Consider the following 22,522-nt stretch of genomic DNA (forward strand, 5'->3'; position numbering starts at 1 on the left):
ATCCAAGACGGTCATGACAGATGGCCGTCTTCTGATCCAAGGCTATCACCAGACAGATGTTACACACGGATGCACATCAGAAGTCACACACAAAAGATCCATAGGCTACCTAGCTGTAACCAAAATCTTACCTTGTCCAGAACTCACAGCTGATGTTGTATTGTTATCGTTCGTGATGTCTATGGTAATGTCGCCAACTCTGGATGTGTATATATATGTGCTGCTATAGCTAGCCGAGCTCTGAAAAGCAGCCAGGGAGCATTTGGAGCTTGATGGAGCACAGGGTGCCTTTTTGCCTTGAATATATAATGAATAGGCCTGCTTGTCAAAAAAAACTTTGCCTAAATGCATGAAAACTTAAATGTTTCACGTTACAATAATTACATTTGTTTTGCATAGTATGACACAAAGGAGCTCTACACTAGGTGAGAGCATTTTGAATGATATCATAGATTATGTAGACTGAAAGAAACATGTCAACATGCAGGGAAAATGCCCTATGCCTTAATGAACCAATTCAGCTGAGAGATGGTGTCTGTGGCAGAAGCCCTTGAATGGTTATTATGCATCATATCTTTGCAATTAAAGCCCAAGTTAACATTACTTTAACCAGCTTGCTTCTTGCATTATGACAACAGGACAGTAGTCCTGGTTACTTTCTATGTTAATGCTATTTGCTATTTGCCTCCACCTGGTGGTGCAAAAAAGAACCAGTATTAAAGTGGCTTTATATTGGGTAAGGCACCAAAATCCTCATCTGTTCAAAAGCATCATTCTGACAATGATTCTATGAGGTTGATAGATCATCAAGACCCAGTGAAACGGATCTCGTCAACAGTGTAGATAGAGCAGGACATACAGATGCGAAATAAATTCCTTTGCAGAATCCACCTCCATCCGACAATCTTAAAGCAGGGTTGGGGTTTGGACAGTTGCAATATAGCCTAATCAAGATGAAGTGTGTGTGCGTGCCACACGTATTGTGGAACACATTTTTTGTATCCCAACTGAAAGCTGAATATTTGTCATTTAGATTTTTGTCATGCACAATGTAGTAGCAGAGGTTCAGAGGCTTAAAAATATAGCCAACAACAGTTGAGGAGATGAAGCACTGACGAAAAAAAGATTTGAAATATGGTTTATTTTCATAAAAAAATTGAATCAAAAAAGCAGACTGTTGCAAAACAAACCAATAACCTGGACAACCATGTCTAGACAAAACAAAATCCTTGGAAGATGAAAAATAAAATAAATGCTGTACAACGCAAAAAATTATCGCCTTTTCTGGAAGATATTGCCTCTTCCCATGCCGCCACGGCCTCGACCCCTTGCAGCCACTGTATACAAAAAAACAAAACAAAAACACTTTAAAGACATGATATTGACATGCTTTTCAAATACCATTACTACAATTAATAAATGTGGATCTGCAAGCTTCATGTTGAGTTTAGAATGTAAACTTCGGTAAAATACATGAAATGCATTTCCGGTGCTTCAGCCATTTTGGCACGATTGTCGAGGGCCAACACTCACAAATACAAATGTTTAATAGTTTAAAAAAAAATAACATTATGTGAAATGGTTATTGTGAAAAATACAAGTGAAAGGAAAATAAACCTTTGTTTAATTGAAAATCTTACACAGTATGACTTTAAGTCCATAATCTATAAGTATACAAAAATGTGCAGCCAGTTTCTACAGGTTGCAAAGCTCCATATGGTTCAACCATATATGAGTCCATCGCCAATGGGAACAGGCCTAATACGCAACCACCACTTGAGGGTTTCCATACTTGAGAATGTAGTGCATGTAATATCAGGACGTGTCATGCACCACTGACAATCTTGAATTGAGTAAGATTTCAACTGAACACACTCACCTTGAGCCTTAAGGATAGCGGCCTTGCCCCTTCCTGCCCCAGAGCCCTGGTTCTTGTTCTTCATGCTCTTCAACATAGGAGCATTTTTTAACATGTCCGGTAGGATAAGGAAGCGGATTTTGCTGCCACGGATGTAGACCTGCTCCAACTGTGCAACACGGCCGTCACGGTAGGTCACTGTGATATTGGACATCTGCAGGGAGAAAAAAAAACGTTTTAGCTCGACAAATATTTATTTACGTACATTTAGTGGAAGACATAAAAGCCAAAATTCAAGTTGACTCACAATGTGAGTGACAATTAGTGAAAATTAATAAAAGTAATACAAATTAAAAGTGGTGGTATGAGATCACTGCATAAAACAGAGATTCTTCAAACTGTTCTTGACAGTGTAGTATGACTGTCCCACAGGAACGCATGCTAGCTGTAGTGTTGACTGCCATCAGCCTCCACCATCACGTTTGAGCTCAGACCCATGAAATAAACCACTGCCAATGTTCTATTTAAAAAGGTAGGGTAAGTGATATTTTTTGGTTAAAACAAAAAGTATTTTGTTAAAGGTTAAATCACTATATTCTGATAGTAATCATTGCTACAGTGTGTTTGTTCAGTAACAGGAGTCTCCCCAGCTCTTTAATAAACAGAAAATCATTTTTCGGTAGGTGTCAAAATCTCAGCCAATCAGGAGAAAGTACCCATTTTTAACCTTCATTTTTGTTCCAGTTCCATTTTTTTCTGCTCATTTCTTTGTGTCATCACTTCAAATTTCACTTGTTTAATCTATATCCTGATTGAGTTCTCTATCCTGATTGGATAAAATTGGAAATGAGACGGAAATGAAAATGTATTGTGTTTAATAAAGAGCTGGAGAGACAAGGAGACTCCTTTTACTGAACAAACACTCTATAGCAATGAGTACTATCAGAATATAGAGCTATTTAACACTTATTTTAACCAAAGAAAACCACTTACTCTACCTTTAAGTACAATAATTAAGTCATATTCAAATTTCAAACAACATTGATCTCTGCCAAAGAGTTAGCAGGATATCTAGTGTGATACATAGTAAGACCACAATGGGAACATGTCCCCAGGACCTTTTTGTGGGCGCTTTAATGTCTTGTACCACATGCTGTTTACATTTCTGACTTCAATTATCAAAAAGAAAAGAAAAAAGAGCATGAACAGATTTGTACAAAACTGTGTGTAAAGATTGGTGTTGGGTCGAGGAACAACTGCCTATTGGGCAAAAGGGATCATGGCCAGTCACAAAAATAACAAAACAAAAGACAACTTTTTCTTTAATTTAAGATCAACCTGACAAATACTTGGGCCCAGGAAGAACTGAGTAACTGGTCAGACAGTTTCACTGTCAATCTCCATTCTCCAGAGGTCACTGGGCACTGGTGTAGGTTTAGGTCAATGCAATGATTCTCAAAGTGGGGTCTGGGGGACCCCCAGGGGTCCTTGGGGGGGTTCCCAGCAATAATTAATGTAGTCAAGATCAGTTTAACCCCATATACACATCAGCTATTTGAAAATAGCAGATCTACAAGCTCACAACAACACGTCTCATTGTAACACGTAAGCTTGAAGATCTGCCATAAAATATCTTGTCAAAATGGGGATATTCTTTTAACAGAAATATTGTATGGGGGTCCCCAGCACAAAATATTTTCCGATGCGGTCCACGACCAAATAAATACATTTGAATTCATTCTTTTTTGTATCTATTAAAATGGTAAACACTGAACATACACTGTCCTAATGTACAAATGCATTATAATCACACCACAAAGCCTTGTGTCCATAATATATCCAAGAAGTTAATGCGTGTTCCAGACCAAAAACAATAACCAACCTGACAGTTCATGTTATCCTCAGCTTCGATGAGCTTGCCCCTGTACACCTCTCCAGTGTTGGTCTCACAGGTCACGATGTGACCCTCTGCTTCATGCAGCACTTTGATGGGTACGCCGATAGACATCTTTCAACTGTGGAGGGACAAGAAGATGCAAACCATTATTATTTTTTAGCAGTGGTGTTAAGTAACTACGTACATTTCCTCAAGTACAATGTTGTTTTTACTTTAGTGAAGTATTTCCAATTGTCAATAAGTCTACTCCACTACATCTCAGAGGCAAATATTTGACAGCTTTAGGTACTAGTTATGTTGAAGATTTTGTATTATTACTAAACATACATTAACCACTTCAGGCCTATTTACATGTAGGCCATTTGAAAGTAGCCAATCTACAAGCTCACAATGCCTGGCATAGATCTGCGTCTAAAAATATTTGTAAAGTTATGAAATGGGACATTCCGCATAATGAGTAGTGTCTACTTTACGTACATTTTGATACCAATACCTTTGTACTTACACTTAAGTACATTTTTAATGACGGACTTACTAAAAAGCATTCACATTTTTTACTTAAATAAAATATGTGAATGCTTTTTCCACCACAGTTTTTCAGTAGGTGCTCTTCTGCAACACGAGATGTCCACTGTTAATAGAACCATACCATTACAAAAAGTTAGCATAGCCTTGGCTAAGAACTCGCCTTATTCAAGGCTAAGAACTAGCCTTGAACACGGTACAAACTAAATTACTTTCTGACGCACAAAATAATAATCGCTCAACAGAGTCACGCCAGGTCGTCACATCCATCCACTCGATAGCAATAATCATCATCACTGTTGCAGTTTACTTTTCTTTGATTCTGGTTCCTTGAACCAACTAATAACAACGTAGCTAACTGGCTTGGAAAGCAGTGTTGCCACGTCGGCTTATTATAAGCGAGTTTGGGCATCTTTTTCTGTAAAATTGTTTGTAAAAATTGGTAGTTACGGGTTGCCTTTCTTTTGTGCTGGTTTCTAAAGTGTAGTTGCTTATTTAGGCTCGCTTCCAAATTGTTTTAATTATGAAACTTTTTTCCCCGTGACAATATTTAAACCAGTGGTTCTCAAATATTGTCATGAATGTTGTGCCGGGGAGTATTTTTGTTACAATGTTTCAAAACAAATATTCCACATTTTATTGCAAGAGTTCTTAGAAAAAGCATTTATACAAGCTCACAACGGGTCGCGTTTTCGCTTGTAGAGAGAATAAAGTGTTCATGTGGCCTAAATTGCTTCTTTTGGTCTTGTTTTCCTAGATCTAGCTACTTATTTCTCCCACGAAATATGGCAACACCGTTCAGAACGCTAATAGACCTGCCCACTGCAACAAACAAAACGATGATTTCGATACACATATGTATAGATACAATAACTTTAATCATAATAAAGACGTGTTGCGTGAGTAGAATACACCAGTGACAACAATTTCACAGTTTAGTAGTTAGTAATAAGCGGTACTAATCACGTACATTGTGATCCCACAGAATGAGACGAAAGCAAGCATGTGAATGAACCATGAATGAATGAGATAAAGTAGTAGAATAACTATAGCCAACAGCACCAATTTGACCCATAATATATATATTTACAGATGCACTCACCCAAATTGTGTTGTGGATTGTTTTCTTTGTCTTGATTGTGATCTACTTCTGAAAAACACCGCAACGTGCACTCGTCGACTTCGCGATTTTGGAGCCTTTTCCGTTTTCCGCCTACCCACAATGCAGCGGATTTGGACAAGTACTTCCGGGTCACCATGGTGGTCGCCAGAGGGAGTTGTGGGACTTGTATTACATCATTATTCTCGATTATATATTGTAGGCACATTAATCCGTTGCTTGCTTGTTATTCTTTTATAAAACAGCACGCACGCACATACATACGTACGTGCGTGCGTGCGTGCGTGCGTGTGTGTGTGTGTGTGTGTGTGTGTGTGTGTGTGTGTGTGTGTGTGTGTGTGTGTGTGTATATATATATATGTGTATGTATATATGTATATATGTGTGTATATATATATATATATATATATATATATATATATATATATATATATATATATATATATATATATATATATATGTATATATATGTATATAAACATACATACATACATGTGTGTGTATGTGTATATAAATATATATATATCACTTACGTGCTAATACAAGTTGAGTTTTCCTCTTCAATATAATGCTAAAAGTAGCCTAACTGACAAAATATTTTCTCTCATTTTAATCCTATGCCTTACGGTTATGAAGTAGAATCAATGGTTACTTTACATCCATTTTGAATAAACAGTAAACACACACATACCAAATGTCCACACAACATAGGTCATGAACTTATCTCTGAATGTTGCTTAGGGCCAAATGCAGGCTTTCCACAGTAGAAGGGTTTTTAATGAGGAAAGGCAAAGCATAATGGCATAATAAAATACATCATCAACCGAACCTTCATTTGCTTTCCATCACATTAGGCTCAGTGACTGGCGTCAGCAGGTAGGTCACTCTAAACACCACAGTGTGTGTGTGTGTGTGTGTGTGTGTGTGTGTGTGTGTGTGTGTGTCACGCGCACATGCACGTGCGCGTGCATGTGCGTGCGTGTGTGTGTGTGAGAAAGAGCCTGTTTGTTTAGATGTGGCATTTGTGTAATGCATATGTGCATGCACATGCGTGCATGTGTGTGGTTTGTATGTCATGTAACATCACAGGCATTATTTGAATAGATAATATAGCATGATTCGTTGTGTGGGTGGTTGGCAACCAACTCATTTAAAAGACATTGGTTTTGATCACATTGTCATTGAAACAATAATGGGTGAGTGTTGCCTGGCAGTTATCATACCAATTACCAAAACAGCAACCTCGTCTGTAAGTGCAGCTATCCAGTATTCTAGCAAATAACTTTTTAAACAGGCATTTGTAAAGATAATCAGGCTGACATTTTTTCCTTTCCTAGTAATGATTTCCAGTTTTCTCAGCTAGCTGTAAGCAAGCGTTAAAAATGACTGTATTGGTTTATAGTTTACACAGATCCCTACCAAGTAGCCTACAATTCTCATTGTTAATTTAAGGGTCCATTTGGTTCCATTTGTACACTGATAAATTAACACTCAGTATTTTTCTTCAAGCTCTAAAGGCAGTGGAACCCAAATGGTATGCCGTCCAATGTGCCTTGGGATTTTTTAACCACCACACATTATTTATTTCTGCACTATATCCAACAATACATAAATGTATGAACCCACTACAGAACCACTTTGGCCACTTTCAACATGGCATATTTTGGGCATATCAATATAGGAAGGGGGGGAAATGAATACAGTTGTGCCTTTAGATTTGTCTTGCCCCTTGCCCCTTGGTGTGCCTTGGGCACAAAAACGTTTTAAAACCACTGCTTTAAGGCATTGGGCTAATTGTTTTCAGAGATGTATGACTATGAATCACATAGAATCGTAAAAGCCACCAGTTCAATATTACCAGTTTTCATTGAGAGTGATTTAAAAACTATATATTTTCACAGACACAATGCACTCAACGGCTTTGTAAAAAAAAAAAAATGCTAATAATTATATAAGACCTTTACTTCTCTCACACAATAAATGAGCAATTAGAAAAGTGCCATGGTGAAAAAATATAACAAATAGGCATGTAATTAAAGCATTATGTTCATCCCCATAATTGGTTTGAATTGGTCGGTGATTAAAAACAGATAATGTTAGAAAAAAAGGCCACAATACATTTTTGAAAGATATGGATTGCAAGTGAGTACTGTTAATGAGGGGTTATACAATACTAGCCTGGTAAACCCCCCCTCCCTCCAGAAATCTCATTTGCATTTGATTTCATACCTGAAATCAAATGGAAATGAGCTTTCCGGAGGGAGGGGGGTTTACCAGGCTAATACAATACTGCCAAGGTGCTGCTTTGATAAGAAAGTGCACATTAACTAGTACTACAGACACGTAGCATTATAGCATACAGTATGCTAAATAATATTTGTATTGTAGAGAAAATGGCTCAAGTACATTCAATCTTTCTGTATGTCAACAGATGTTGGCCTTGATGTTTTTTTTCTTCTTCTTCTTTTCTGTGAGTGGTGATAAACCTCCAGTCCAGATTCCATTATATTTTGTCATGTTCTAACAGTAAAGGTAGGGTAAGTGATATTTTGCTGTTAAAATAAGTGTGGTAGTATCATGGAGTGTTTGTTCAGTGACACTGGTCTCCCTGTCTCTCCAGCTCTTTAGTAAGGAACAGGAAATGCATTTTCAGGGCAGGATACCAATTCTATCCAATCATACAGGATGCCGGATAAACAAGTGAAACTGGAAGTGATAACACAAAGAAATGAGCAGACAATTTTGAAACTGCAACACTATAAAATTGAAGCTGATAAATTGGTACTCTTTCCTGATTGGATGAAATTGGCAACAGAGACGATATACAAATGGAACACGTTCTGCAAGGTGTTGTTGTAATGCTTGCACAATACACTTTCTATATTAATATATATAACAGGAGGTATAATTGAAACACCTAATACAGTTATTCAAAGGACATAGCTAATTTCTCCAGAGCAAAACAAAACAAAACAAAAAAACATTTAAATATACTTTGAAATGACTGCATTTGTAGTTGATGTAGAGAGGATTATCTATAGTAAGAGGCTTATATATACTGTTGTTGAAAGCAAAATGTAAATACATGAGCCTACATGAGTCTTAACTAGAGATAAGACCCACACTTTAAACGTTGCTTGGGCGACACATATTGGAGATGCGCTCTCACGAGGAGCAAGAGGATGTCTGCAAAAAGCTGTTAGGCTACTCCTACTCCCGTTTGTATGTGAGAGCTGGCGAAAACTTCTGGGAACTCAGATTAGGCTACTCCCTGCTCCACCTGACACAATGCGGTTCACAGAACCACAATTGTTTAGATCAGTCTCTCTCTTCACTCCAGCTTTGCACTTACCCCCGACAATCTTATCAATGCCGGCGTCTAGTGATACAAAAGATTTATGGTGAATCATATAATGAGCTCTTTTCCAAGAAGATGTCGGCCTTCCTGCATACATAATGTGCATAGCCATTCAAGCAGAGCAAAGAGGCACCAAGTTTATAATACCGTAATTTGATAAAGTTTGAAGAGGACACTCAGGAAAGTCCCGGAAACAATGATACTTTTTAGTACAATCCCCCCCTCCCTTATGCTATGAAGCCAAGTTCAAGGTAAAAACCAATGAGCAATGGTGAGATAGCACTATCAATTGAAGGCCACCTTCTTCCATCAGTGCAGAGCATGTCCTAAAAGTTAGGAATGAAGTGTTGTTCCAAATGTTACTGTAATCAATTATTCTATATATGAATTTAAATTAAAACTGATGCTCTGTATCAAGAATAAGTGTGGACGGGTGTGGTGTGTAACTAACTATTCACTAAACAGTTGTATACTTAGTTATTTTTTTAAATTATTATTATGATTATTTGTCAAGTTTGTGATACATAAAGAGCCATTATTAGATATGCTTTGGAATTTGAACTTTTCCACAGTGAGTAACTAATTCAAAGGTGCATTATAGTGATCATACACTGGGTGATTCATGTGACAACTTTAAGCTCTGTGTACGTACAACCATGAACATTTAACAGAGCAAGGAAGGAGAGAGGGTTGCAGTCAGCCTATGAGCAGTGAGAGAACAGACAACAACTGTCTACATAGCTAGAAGAAATCTCTAAATGAAGTATGCGCCCATTTGCCATTTGACGAATATTTTCTAAAGTGATCAAATTATTATGAAATAAAAAGCCTAAAACCAAAGCCAACCAAAGCCACCACACTAACGGGACATTGGCAAGGCCATTTGAAACCTGTATGCCAGCTGACATTCTCCAGCAGTGTTCGGAGATCAACAGCCTTTGGGCCGACGCACAGAGTGCAGTTGGTATAATTAACAGCGCATTCAAATTTGTCATGATTCAGTGCGATTGCGAGAACTGTTAACAACTGTATTATGTTTATATTTGGTCACCAATCAATGTATGATGCACAGATAAGTGTCAACATTATTCCTTATATGGGAGTGTATCAATATAGTCCATACGACATCCAATTTCATGACTGTGTATACATGAATGTATCTTTAGTCACGAGACTTCTGTGAGTTCCCTAGAGTAGGTAGGGCTGGTATGTGTAGGGCACAGGGGCCTAACATTCACAAAGGAGATACTGCTCCCACTGTCCTTGACCTCCAGAACTCCTGTTGTCCGCCCCTGATATGTCATGGACTCCCCACCATCCTGTGCAACAAATCCTGTGACGCATGGCTGCTGCAGCCTAGGTGACAGGATTCGATCCACTATATGGTGTCCATTAGGTATGCAGCTGATCAGTGCAAGCTCTGATCCTGTTGTCCAATGTTTGGAAGCTTCATGAGAAGCATTAGGTGGACTATGGTGAGGGCTGGGATCCAGGGCATAGCTGTTCACCACTGTGCCGCAAGACGAAGTGTCCACCATACTGAATCTGGATGAGGTCCTATCTCCCCTGCCACCACAGCTATCAACCCCAAACCCAACCCCATCCTTCTGGCACAGGATGTGCTGATATACAATCCTTCGGAAGGTGTATCGGAACTCACGTATGCGGTAAGCATAGATGAGGGGATTAACCACAGAGTTGGCATGGGAGAAGATGATGGCGATGTTCATCACCCAAATATGCGGGCGCCCACAGTCCTGACACAGCAAGTTGACACAGTTGATTATGTGCAACGGCAGCCAACAGAGGGCAAACAGACCCACAATGATAGCCAAAGATTTAGCAGCATGAACCTCCTTCTGAAGTGTGGAACGTGATGAGCTGGAGGATGATGAGGCGCCTTCTCGGTGAACCTGCACATGGAAAATTTTGAGTTCCATCAGCCTGAGTTGGCGTCGTGCGGCCATGAAGATGCGAGCGTAGATGGCCAGCATGACCAGCAGCGGTAGCAGGACACAGCCAAAGAAGTTGAAGTAGACCATGTAGTCCAGGGTGACCACTCTTTCAAATAGGCATTCTGTCATACCTCCAGGACAGGTGCTGTTGGTAGTGGTGGTGTTCACACCTGTGGAACAGAGCTAATGTTAAATAAATTCTCTTAAGAAACGTTGTATGTGTAAGATATTTTTCAAATGAGCATGGTTAGGGCATATGTATGGTCTTAGTGATCTGTTGTGAGGAGAGTATTTCAAATGGAAAGATGGATGGACGGACGGACGGACGGACGGATATTGTAGATAGTAATGTGTGAAATAAATCTCTCACCTGTGTTCCAGCCCAGCATGGGGGTAAGGCCGATGCCTACAGACAGAACCCAGCACACAGCAATGATGCCCTTTGCCCTCTGCCCTGTCACCAGGCTGCTGTATCTGAAGGGCAGGGCAGAACACAAAATAGATAAATTGATTAAAAAAAAAAAAATCATTTATGAGGTAGGACAACTAATCGAACCACACCCTAAATGGCTGGTAAAATGTTTGGTATTATACTTTTAAAAAATTGCTCAACAACAAATGCTGTTAATTCCCTGACAATGTCAGTGTACATTTCTTCAACCGATGAATACTGCACTGTGATAATACTCCAGAGAGTCAATGGGGGGGCCTCAGAGGGATTTGTCCAGCCTCGCCTCATCCCCTAGAAGACATATTGGCATGAAAATATACTGTTGTTGGCCAAATTGCCTATCTACACTGCTTCACAGTGTTGTCTGTGTATAACATGACTTTCATTTCATGCGATTATCCAAGTTATTTTAACTGAGAGTGTAAAAATGAACACACGTGTACACTCTCAGAGTTACATTGTCCAAGATCCCTTAGGTCCCCAGTATTAAGGCCTCTTGGAACTCTGAATGAATGATTAGTGCTTCACTCTTTGGCAGACTTTAAAGTCACACACACACACACACACACACACACACACACACACACACACACACACACACACACACACACACACACACACACACACACACACACACACACACACACACACACACACACACACACACACACACACACACAGAAACCTTCCGCTTATGCAACCATCACCTGCTCAGGCTTAGCAAAAGAAATACCCTCTCATGGCATAAGTAAAGAATGCAGTGGTGACTACAATCAAACAATGGCTTGCATTAACCCCTTAATTCCCAGCATCCGTATTCTGGGAAAACCTTAGCAGAAAATAGCAGATCGACAAGCTCACAACGCAGTTGTGGCGCGTTGTGAGCTTGTCGATCGGCTATTTTCAGCAAAGATTTTTAATGTCAAGCGAAAGCAGAAGTATAGAGCACAGAGGGATTCTGCTCAACAAGGTATGTGGTTTAGTGGTTAAGACATGCGGCACTATGAGCCAACAGTGTGCCCAAATACCTACTGCAGAGATTGTGAACAAGAGCAAAAGAGAAAGACAACAGCCAATTCCTGTTTTGACAAAAGAGGTTTGAAACAACTGCAGGAAATAAAACCTCACTGCTACCTTCACAATTCACAGTGTATTCATTGTTGTTCAGTCATGACTACTGTAGCAGCTGTGGTGATAATGATTTATAGTGTACCTGCTGTCACGCACCATGATACAGTAGATGCACAGTAAGCTGGTATTCAATCAATCACATAATCAAAACATCCATTGTAAAAACTCAGAGATTCATATTTGCATCTACGCACATTACTGATGGACCAGTACGGACTCTACGGAGTGTACAAATACAACCAAATGGTTCCAGTTGTACTCTCTTCGGAGTTCAATTAACACAAAATGCTACTGTGTACCATGTTTATCTTGAGATAGTTAATCCAACACAGTCAATTTCATTGCACAGTTATTTTTTGTCAGCGTTACTTTATTGTCTTTTAACACATTTTAAAGTGTGGATTGGTTTGAAATGTCTAGTCCCTGGAGAAAAGATAATAACTATTATTAATTAATAACATCCAAGACTCATTAACTAATGTTGTGTAATGTATACAACATTGACCCAATTATTCAGATAAGTTCAGTAACATTTTAATGACTATGGAGAAAATGTAAACAAATGCAAAATCTAAAATGGAAGTGTTTATATATATATTACTGTGTATCCCGATATATTATAACTTTATGAATAGCCAAAGCTGTGAATTGACAACATGTCATGCATTGATACTGGTATGGTCCCTTCACTGTGAGCGTCTAAAACTGGACCTTACACAACTCGTCATCTTCTTTTCTTTGTACAGTAATGCTTTTGTGGTGAGTTAAATGGCAGAAGTACCATATTATCCATTGTATAGATTATCCTGTCTATGATGCTGGCAGCCTGGCGCCCTATATGACACAGTACACATGGTGTGATATGTGTGAGAAAGTCTGCGTTTTAAATAAGACTCGGAAGAACACTTCCTTCTTGGAACTGACAATACATTATAAATCTGCTTGTCAGCCTCTTTTGTTCCAGATGCATAGATGATATCGTAATGACATTTAGTTTCCCATCAGACCTGTACATAATCCACACACAGCACATTCAATAGCAAGGACATTCATTATTTTGTAGTATGTCCCACAGAGAAAAGAAGGGCCATAAATATTTCAGATGATTATGTTTTGTGTGTGTGTATTGCATCCCCACAGTCCCCATGCGTACATGTCCATACTTGTACATCATGTTTGTCCTTCATATGTTGTGACACATCAGATAAACTATGTGAGTTTGTCCATGTTTATGCTTTGTTTTTATGAAGTGAAAGCAGTGAATCTGTGTGTGCTCCTGTTTGGATGTTTGTTTTTGTGCAGGCTTACAGTACACGTACAGGATCGCTGCGTGTTCATATACTGTGTATGCACATTGGTGTGTACAGTGTACGTGAGAAGGAACATATGTTCGCCTGCCTGCATGGGTGTGTGAGCCTTCTGTTCAGTCCCCTTCTTGTCTCTCCACTGGTGTTGATTTACGGGGATGATAATGATCAAAGCCTTCGGCAGGTTTAATCCTTCCGACAGCACACAACACCTAACCCAATAAAGCATGTGGAGACCTCTATCTCTGTCTGCCCACAGTCAGCCAGATTTGCCTTAATTGAATAAGACCTCACTATAATTCAATGTGTTTTGATACACCAATGCACTGGGTTGCAGACATCTCTTAGATCTAATGGCCCACTCACACCTCTCTGCCTTGAGTGATGTGTGTGAACCAAACATGATATGATACCCATGTGGATCTACAATAGTAAACTTTGTCCATTCAGCCACAAAAAAAGAGCAATAAAGGGATACATATGTCTTTGAACATACAATACATGTCACAGCTTTGGCCATACATTGTACACAAACTCTGACAAAAAGAAAAACACAACAAAGTTCACTGTGTTGAATTACCTATCTCAAGCAAGTTTAAAGTCTTCAAGTCTTAAAGTTTTCGTATTAGTCAGCAATTAAACATGCCAGACCGCCGGTATGGTCCTTTATGTTATCACTACCCATCCATCCGCTTAATTCCATAGGAGAGTTGAGTAACCTGGCAATGCAACTTTTATGAGGCTGCCAACTATTAAGTTTCACTCATGAATTAGATTGTCAATCAAACATAGGGTGATATTACTGTTTGACATTGGTGTAAAGTAACTAGTACCTTTACTCAAGTACTGTACTTAGGTACAAGTTTGAGGTACTTTGGCTATTTGAAAATCTAGATCTACAAGCTCACAACGTGTCACAAAGTGACACGTTTAGCTTGTAGATCTGACATTTTCAAAAGATTTTTATACATTTGAAAATGTGTGAAGTGGGACCGCATAATGAGTACTTTTACTTTTGGTACTTTAAGTACATTTTGATGCCAATACTTTTGTACTCACCTAAGAGGGCTCTTGATAGCGATGTACCGGTCCACTGCAATAGCCATCAGACTGAAGATGGAGCTCTGGGTCAGCACCAGGACAAAGCAGGCAATAAAAAGGCAACCATAGAAGTTGGCACAGAAACCGGTGCTGATGAAGAAATGATTATTGTTTATTTGCAGCAAATAAATAACCTTATGCATATGTCACCTCATACATTGCTTCAGTGAATATATGAACATAGTGTTATGTGAAATTGAATATACAGTATCATATTATGTATATATGTGTGTGTGTGTGTGTGTGTGTGTGTGTGTGTGTGTGTGTGTGTGTGTGTGTGTGTGTGTGTGTGTGTGTGTGTGTGTGTGTGTGTGTGTGTGTGTGTGTTTTTTTCAATGACAAAAGCAATACCTAATGGTGATGGCAAAAGGGATCGCTAGCAGTCCCACTGCAATGTCAGCCACTGCGAGTGAAACCAAAAAGAAGTTGGTGATGCTCTGAAGGTTGGAGTTTAGGCAGACAGCCCAACAGACCAGAACATTCCCAGACACAGCCAGGCAGGCGATCACCAGCTCCAGACCAATGTAGACCAGCTGGTCATCCATCAACATGGTTATTATTTCCACCTTCCTCCTTTCCTTGTGCTTTCATCCCATACGCTGTAATGCACGTTGACCTATATCTTTTGAGATGAATACGTGCTTTCCAAGTAGCACACGACACCAGCTGCGGCAAGTAATGAGGGTCGACTCATACAGCAGGAGGACAGAAGGTCTCATAACACACATTGCTTGCCATGCATGAGGCCACGGCTCCTCAGTCAAAGCGTGTTCGTTGGTTGTTTGACTTTGCTTGCTATTTGCTGCATCTCTTTACTGTTCACCTCAGTGGACCTTGTCGCCCACACATGGCTGTCAAATGAAGAGTTGTGGTCTGTGGCGGGTAGAAGTAGAGTGAGAGGTGGAGAGAGGAAAACAGAGGGAGACAGAATGTAATCTCTTTGGTAAAGCCTGTACAAACAGGCTACAGGTATATACACACACATGCTTGCACGCACACATGCGCACACACACACACACACACACACACACACACACACACACACACACACACACACACACACACACACACACACACACACACACACACACACACACACACACACACAGACACAGACACTGACACACAAAGGGGTCAGAAAGGCAATCTATCTCTGGAAGTCAGCAGGGCAGTTTGTTTCCCATACATGCCAAAACAGACAGTTCAACAATACAGCTTTTATTTTACGAGTAGTTTCCCAAAACCCCTTCACACTAATCATCCCTGCCACAGCCATGATTTCCTTACTGGCAGTTAATACAAGAATAAATAAACAAATACAATAAGGCAGCAATGAATTACAAAGCCACTGTGTACTCAAATACAATGTCTGACGTTTGTCGGTGCATCTTTTGTGGACTGAGCTGTTCAGTTAACTGGGCTCCTACAGCCCAGGGGAATAGAGAAGCAGAGAAACAGGTTTCCAGGTCATGTCAGATAATAATAGCTGGTGCACAACAAATACAGTCTTTCACAGATATAAATATTGGCCATTTCTTTTCACCTACAGTTATTTTTAGTTTAATGACCGGGTGGCTCATCCGGTAGAGCACTTGCCTTTGACCAATGTAAGTAAAAACTAGAAAAAGTGCTCCTCGGAGCACAGGTCTCCGCCAGGTCAGGTAGGTTATTGTGGCCTCCTGGTGGCGCTATAATAAGCCAATGTGAAAAGGGGTGCCATTTCTTCTTAGGCCTTGCATTCATGATTTGATATTGCATTCATGATTTGAGACATTTTGTTCCAAAAATGTGTTTTGCTAAATTAGACCTGCTGGTGGCGCTATAACAGGCCAATGTGAAAAGGGTGGCATTTCTTCCTCGGCCTAGTGGGAATGTGTGTGCACAATTTCCCGGAAATCGCATGCTGCGTTGATGATTTGAGGCATTTTGTTCAAAACAAACCAATACTGCAAACTTTGGAAGCCAATTTTAGCCAATCGGGATGGAATATGGAAAATCGGACAGATCCGTGTTGATCACATGACTATACATGAGATACTGTGTACCAATTTGCGTGATGTTTGGATAAAATCTGTAGGAGTAATATAAAAAAAATAGTTTTGCACAAATCGGCCTCCTGGTGGCGCTATAAAAGGCCCATGTAAAAAATGTGTTCTGAATTGGCATCCAGGGAGTGTGTGTGCACAGTTTCGCAGTGAGCGGGCCAACGGTGCCGGAGATTAGCTGTTCACAGACAGATGGACACACGGACGGACGGACACACGGACGGACGGGCGGACAGACGGACAGCGTGCAAAACATACTCTCTCGCCATGCCTTTCGGCCTGGCGGAGACAATAAACCAGTCATCATTGGGAGGGGAGCTGATGGTAGGTGTGGCACTTCACCTCGGCAATCCATCTCCATCTAGCGCCTTGTACGTGGGGTAGACTCCTTCATTGCTTGGCTGATACTAATGAGCTATACTTCAACCTACTTGGAAAATCAGAATAAATTCAGATGTGGCAGAGTGACTGGTTCATTTTTATGTTGTTGTTTTCTAAATTACTTCATACTATACTACCAGACAGTAGTCCCAAGGGAGCGCTTTTGGGTATTATATAATCATATTTGACAACTAGTTCCTTTGGAGATCCATCTGGGCAGAACCATGCCTGAGAACGTATTGCGTTATTATCTCTACAGGCAATGGTTATCTTTATCCAGTCCCTGTGGCTTATAGTGCCAGTCATGACCCCTCAATCCTCATAAATGCATGATCATGCATGTGTGGGCCTACACATGCATGCACATTACAGTACACACATTTACCTCTCCATCGGTCTTAGATAAAGCCCAGGACGGATTAAAAGCATCACAGGACATCCACAGAGCCATGGGCATACATTTAAGGTGATTATGTTAAGCCAGGTTCTCAAATGTTTTAATTTCAAGAACCCCCATAACTCTCACTACAGACCTGCAAGGGTCCATTTGGAACCCCCTCACAGAACCACTGTGTTAAGCAATCAATACAGACTGAGATCTGCAAACATAACCTAGTTCCTGCCAAGGCCCTTAGCCCTTACAGTGAATAATGTCAGTTCATTCATCAATGACAGCACAAACAAATGTTTCTTTGACTTCATTGCGGAAGTTTGGCATCTCTGGAACCTTTTTACCTGCACTCACTCATGTAAGCCCATTCATTGATTTAACCACAGTAAAATGTGCATCTTCTTACAGTAGGTTCAGTGTGTCCAACAGCAGGGTTTTATTGTTTTTCATGTGACAACTGCATTCTCATATCAGATCTACATGTATGGGGAATGTTATTGTAAGTGTTGTAATTAATGCCCCAATTTCCTGTTCTGGAGTACATGAACTCCAATGATCACCCTCTGTTGTCCTTGTCAAAAAAAGCAAAAAGAAAAGAAAAGCATAAAACAACATTAAAATAATAGCAAAAAAGGCAGTGAATCAGGCAAAACAGTGAGGACATGAATGACAACACAGATTTAAAAATCAACTAAAAAAGCAAGAATGATAAAATAGGTCTTGAGCTGTGCTTTAAAGCTATCCATAGAGGCTGCCTGCCTGTCTTAGGTGTAATGGGAGTTTATTCCAAGCCGTCGACCCGTAGAAGCAGAATGCTGGTACAAGTCATTGTAGGCACTCCGAGCAGGTCAGCACTAGAAGACCTGAGGGGGGCGGTTTGGAACATATATAGGCAGGCAGTCATAGAGGTAGGAAGGTGCCAGACCATTGAGAGCTTTATAAACAAGTAAAATGTTTTTTTAAATCAATCCTAAAAACAACCGGGAGCCAATGTAGTGAAGCTAAAACTGGAGTAATATGTTCTCTCATCATAGTTTTAGTTAAAACTCTGGCTGCCGCATTTTGAACATGTTGTAATCTGTCAGTTGTTTTCTTTGGCAGGCTAGAAAAAAGTGCATTGCAGTAATCAAGCCGAGAGAAAACAAAAACGCGAATCAACGTTTTTACGACAAATAGGCTCTAATTTGCAAAATATTTCTAAGTTGAAAGAAGGCAATCTTGGTAACATTGAAACTTGCTGACCTCACACTTAAGCAGTGATAGAAAGTAAGTAACTAAGTACATTTACTTAAGTACTGTACATAAGTACAATATTGAGGCACTCTACGTTACTAGTTACTTTGCAGATTTTGATTATCATTTGAAAACATAAATTAGCCACTGGAGCCCTATTTTACACTTTGGATATTCAAAAATAGCTGATCTAAACTTCACAACACGCAGTGATGCGTCGCAATGCAACACATTGTGAGCTTTTAGATCTGCTATTTTCGGGGAAAAAAAGATGAGGCCATCCTATTCATAATGACAACATATACTTTTGTATTTGGATGCAAATACTTTAGTACTTTTACTCAAGTAGCAGGCCTCAGTATTTCTTAATTGTGCTATTGCTACTTGTACTTAAGTAAAACAAATCTGGGTAGTTCTTCCAACACTGCTGCACATAAGGATTCATGAAGTCAGTGTGAAACAACCTCTTAATCATGAGGATAAGTAAACTGTTATGATAAAGGTGGTGCAGGAACTTGCATAGCTCTAGTTATCTCTCTATGTATCTGGATAAGTAATTTAGTTACCCTGGTCCTTACAGTACATGCCAGCATATGTGTAAAGGATGTAAATGTAGAATCTGTGTGTGTGTGTGTGTGTGTGTGTGTGTGTGTGTGTGTGTGTGTGTGTGTGTGTGTGTGTGTGTGTGTGTGTGTCCGCCCAAAAGCGTTTGGAGGAAGTGATAAGCAGATGCACATCCTTTGCAGGGAAGTGATAGCTGCCCTGTCCATCAGTGTGCCAGCTCAGCACCACCACACTAGTGCAAACATAATTGGAGTTATGTTACTGTTGGCTATTGCACTGTGTATATTGCTGATGAAGGGGGCATTAGAGTGTGACATCATGATGTAGGCTCTATAGTAGCCATAGCGTTAGAAGGAGTTCTCCTTAACGCTATGGTACTTTCGAGCCATTGTGCGCACACCCAAGGCTGCACAGCCTCTCGTCTTTAGTAAAAAATTAAAAATACACTTTTGCTTCTCCAAAATGTAAAATAATCCACCAGATGGAAAAAAAATGTTTTTCTACAGATCTGGTCAATAGAAAAAATCCATTGACCAGATCTGTAGAGGGCGCATAATGAAATTAATGTTACTAAAATCTTTTAAATCGTGTTTTGCCAAATAGCTGGGGACCCACTTGCAATATTCTCACGGCCCACGGGTTGAGAATCAGTGATGGAAAAGGCTTCAGCTGTGATCCCAAACAAATGGTCAATATGAGGACTTATATCTGAATGGTCTAGTCTAGTGCAGAAGTTCCCCAACATTTTTCCTTGGAGCCCCCCCCCCCTTCTTACATCTAACAAAAGCTGACCAGCAAGGGTAAAACAGCGAAACTACAGGCCATTCATATGAACTGTCTCTTCTGTATTAGCCTCAATGTAAAACTTTCAAGCTGGGCCCTTGGTCTGAACAGACCCCCTGGATCCCAGGTTGGGAAACACCGGTATAGTGCAAGTGCAGTGGTTCTCAAATCTGTTCAAATCAAGTACCCCAAATTGATATGTATTTGCCCACGGACCCCCTTTCCCCAACTAAATTAGTTAATATAGCATCAAAATCATTTTAACAACCTTAACCCTACATAAATAGGCTATTTGAAAATAGCATATCTACAAGCTGAAACAAGTTTGAACATTTTAAAAACATTTTAACAACCCAAATCTTGTATGGGGGTCCCTGGCACAAAATATTTTCAGATGGGGGTCCATGGCCAAATATATACAATATACAATACAATTTGGGGGTCCTTGACATGAAAAGGTTTGAGAATCACTGCACTATAATCTGTAGCTGTGTTATGTTATGAAGTGGATGTATGAACGTGCACTTACAGTACTGTATGTATCTGTGAAGTGAAAGAGTGATGTGTGTCCATTCATACATCCACTTCTTAATCTTAACCCAAAGCTCTATCAAAGTCATTATATACAAATATCCTGCCCATGGAATTCTGAAATGGATCGAAAAAGAGTTCAATATTGTCACTGTGAAGACAACCCCTCACACGCCAACACGACAATATAACACACAACACAACATAGGCCTATTACAACACAATACAGCACAACATACAGCAAAGATGTGCCCAGGGGGCAAACCTGCTTGACAGGGTCTGTCATGAACATCATTTGTCTATTTTGTAGTATATTCAAATGACACCATACAATTAACTTACCTTATTACTGGTCCAGTTGTGAAAGTGAAGTAGCCTATAACTCCCGCTTAATGTGTTGAACACATCAAGTTCTGATGGCTGTGTGTAAAAAAGTAGCCTAAAATAAAGTAAAAATGTTGTTCATTTGGATCAGTCGATTTGACTGAAGAGGACAAAAAAACAACAACACGGAATTCATCACAGTATCGTATCCACTGATGACAGTATTCATCAAAAAAAGTAGGCTAAATAAATACAAACTAAAAAAAATTATAGTCCAGGCTGGCAAAGTTGTCTCTCTGCTCTGGTTTGGTGTGCTCTGAGGCTCTGCTTCAATACTGCTTGGCTTATAACCCCCCCGGATATTCATTCAGTGGCAGTATGTGAGTGAGTGTGTGTGTGTGTGTGTGTGTGTGTGTGTGTGTGTGTGTGTGTGTGTGTGTGTGTGTGTGTGTGTGTGTGTGTGTGTGTGTGTGTGTGTGTGTGTGTGTGTGTGTGAGAGAGAGAGAGAGACAGAGAGAGAGAGAGAGAGAGAGAGAGAGAGAGAGAGAGAGAGAGAGAGAGAGAGAGAGAGAGAGAGAGAGAGAGAGAGAAAAGGGAAACAGACTTCTTGTAATGCTTGCGGTATTCAAAAGCCTACATGGTCTACAGTCAAATGAGAGAATGAAGATAAAGCCATGGTAAATTGCATTGCATTTTCATATTTTACTGATTTATAAAATGATTCAGTGAATAATAAAATAAAATATAAAGTTTCTTTCACACACAAAAAAATGCTTTTGTACAAGTTTTTAACTTCTGTGCAGCTAAAAGTGTATACAAATGAAAACACTTACCCCAATTCACAATCACTTTTTCTTCAAGTGAACCATCTTACATCTAGAATTGAAGAGCCATGTTGTATGTTTGTGTGTGATTTGGTGGCGGGGATCCCACAGCAACTGCCTCCAAACTTGGCACAAATATCGCTCATGGGTCTGGCAATTGGGTAGGCTACTTTTTCCCCTTTTAATTAGCATACAATTTGTTTAATTTGCATACATATTGGATGCTGTATTCGTATTTAGGGCTAAAATTAGCTCCTAAGTCAGATGGTGATTAACAATATAACAGTAGAATATTAATACAAAGTGTTTAAATCTCCCCAGCTTTAAATGCCATTGACTGTTAAAGTCTTGTGTTGCTTATAATAAATAGTTTCTAAGAATGGCTCAAAAGTATTTGTGGATGCATGTACTGCATGCAGGCCTATGCGTTACTGCGTTAGTGAGTGTGGTGGTACTTAAGGGGTGTTGATCCAGGACCGGTGTGGATGAGGCTGGGAGAGAATCATCATTGTATACCCACTACAATAAAGTAGACTACATCACTGCATGAGTCATAGTCAATGGGCTAAACATGCCACTCCTTTTTTTGCACCTTTTCTTCAGATAAACTGCCTGATAAATTATTATTAAACAGTTATACACTGTTACACACTCTTATTAGCAATAATGGTTGTATTAGCAGTATTGATCATTACTGCATTTCTGCCACAAACACTCCTTACAGAATATTATGAACTTGACAG

At 39.8% G+C, this 22,522-nt stretch overlaps 2 protein-coding genes across 2 annotated transcripts; both read right to left on the reverse strand.

The window, feature by feature from the left end:
- Window positions 1-1,122: 1,122 nt before the first annotated feature.
- Window positions 1,123-5,502, reverse strand: snrpd3l (small nuclear ribonucleoprotein D3 polypeptide, like). The gene is made up of 4 exons (XM_084046854.1): window positions 5,383-5,502; window positions 3,741-3,873; window positions 1,880-2,072; window positions 1,123-1,337 (listed from the first exon to the last, which is right to left on the reverse strand). The coding sequence occupies exons 2-4, from the start codon at window positions 3,864-3,866 to the stop codon at window positions 1,273-1,275; spliced, it is 384 nt and encodes a 127-aa protein (XP_083902980.1). The 5' UTR covers window positions 3,867-3,873; window positions 5,383-5,502; the 3' UTR covers window positions 1,123-1,272.
- Window positions 5,503-9,636: 4,134 nt separating this feature from the next.
- On the reverse strand, window positions 9,637-21,228 carry adora2ab (adenosine A2a receptor b). The gene is made up of 5 exons (XM_084047851.1): window positions 20,974-21,228; window positions 15,055-15,576; window positions 14,662-14,793; window positions 11,084-11,187; window positions 9,637-10,883 (listed from the first exon to the last, which is right to left on the reverse strand). The coding sequence occupies exons 2-5, from the start codon at window positions 15,252-15,254 to the stop codon at window positions 9,925-9,927; spliced, it is 1,395 nt and encodes a 464-aa protein (XP_083903977.1). The 5' UTR covers window positions 15,255-15,576; window positions 20,974-21,228; the 3' UTR covers window positions 9,637-9,924.
- Between the last annotated feature and the right edge of the window lie 1,294 nt (window positions 21,229-22,522).

The sequence above is a fragment of the Gymnoscopelus microlampas genome, assembly GCF_963454915.1.
Source record: "Gymnoscopelus microlampas genome assembly, chromosome: 21".
Lineage (NCBI taxonomy): Eukaryota > Metazoa > Chordata > Actinopteri > Myctophiformes > Myctophidae > Gymnoscopelus > Gymnoscopelus microlampas.

Coding starts and splice junctions, on each gene's coding strand:
- snrpd3l (XM_084046854.1), bottom strand. CDS start 3,866: ATGTCTATCGGCGTACCCATCAAAGTGCTGCATGAAGCAGAGGGTCAC. Junction 2,073..3,740: donor AGGATAACATGAACTGTCAG/GTTGGTTATTGT, acceptor TTCTCCCTGCAG/ATGTCCAATATCACAGTGAC. Junction 1,338..1,879: donor CGCTATCCTTAAGGCTCAAG/GTGAGTGTGTTC, acceptor TTTTGTATACAG/TGGCTGCAAGGGGTCGAGGC.
- adora2ab (XM_084047851.1), bottom strand. CDS start 15,254: ATGTTGATGGATGACCAGCTGGTCTACATTGGTCTGGAGCTGGTGATC. Junction 14,794..15,054: donor CCTTTTGCCATCACCATTAG/GTATTGCTTTTG, acceptor TTTCTTCATCAG/CACCGGTTTCTGTGCCAACT. Junction 10,884..11,083: donor CATGCTGGGCTGGAACACAG/GTGAGAGATTTA, acceptor TCTGTTCCACAG/GTGTGAACACCACCACTACC.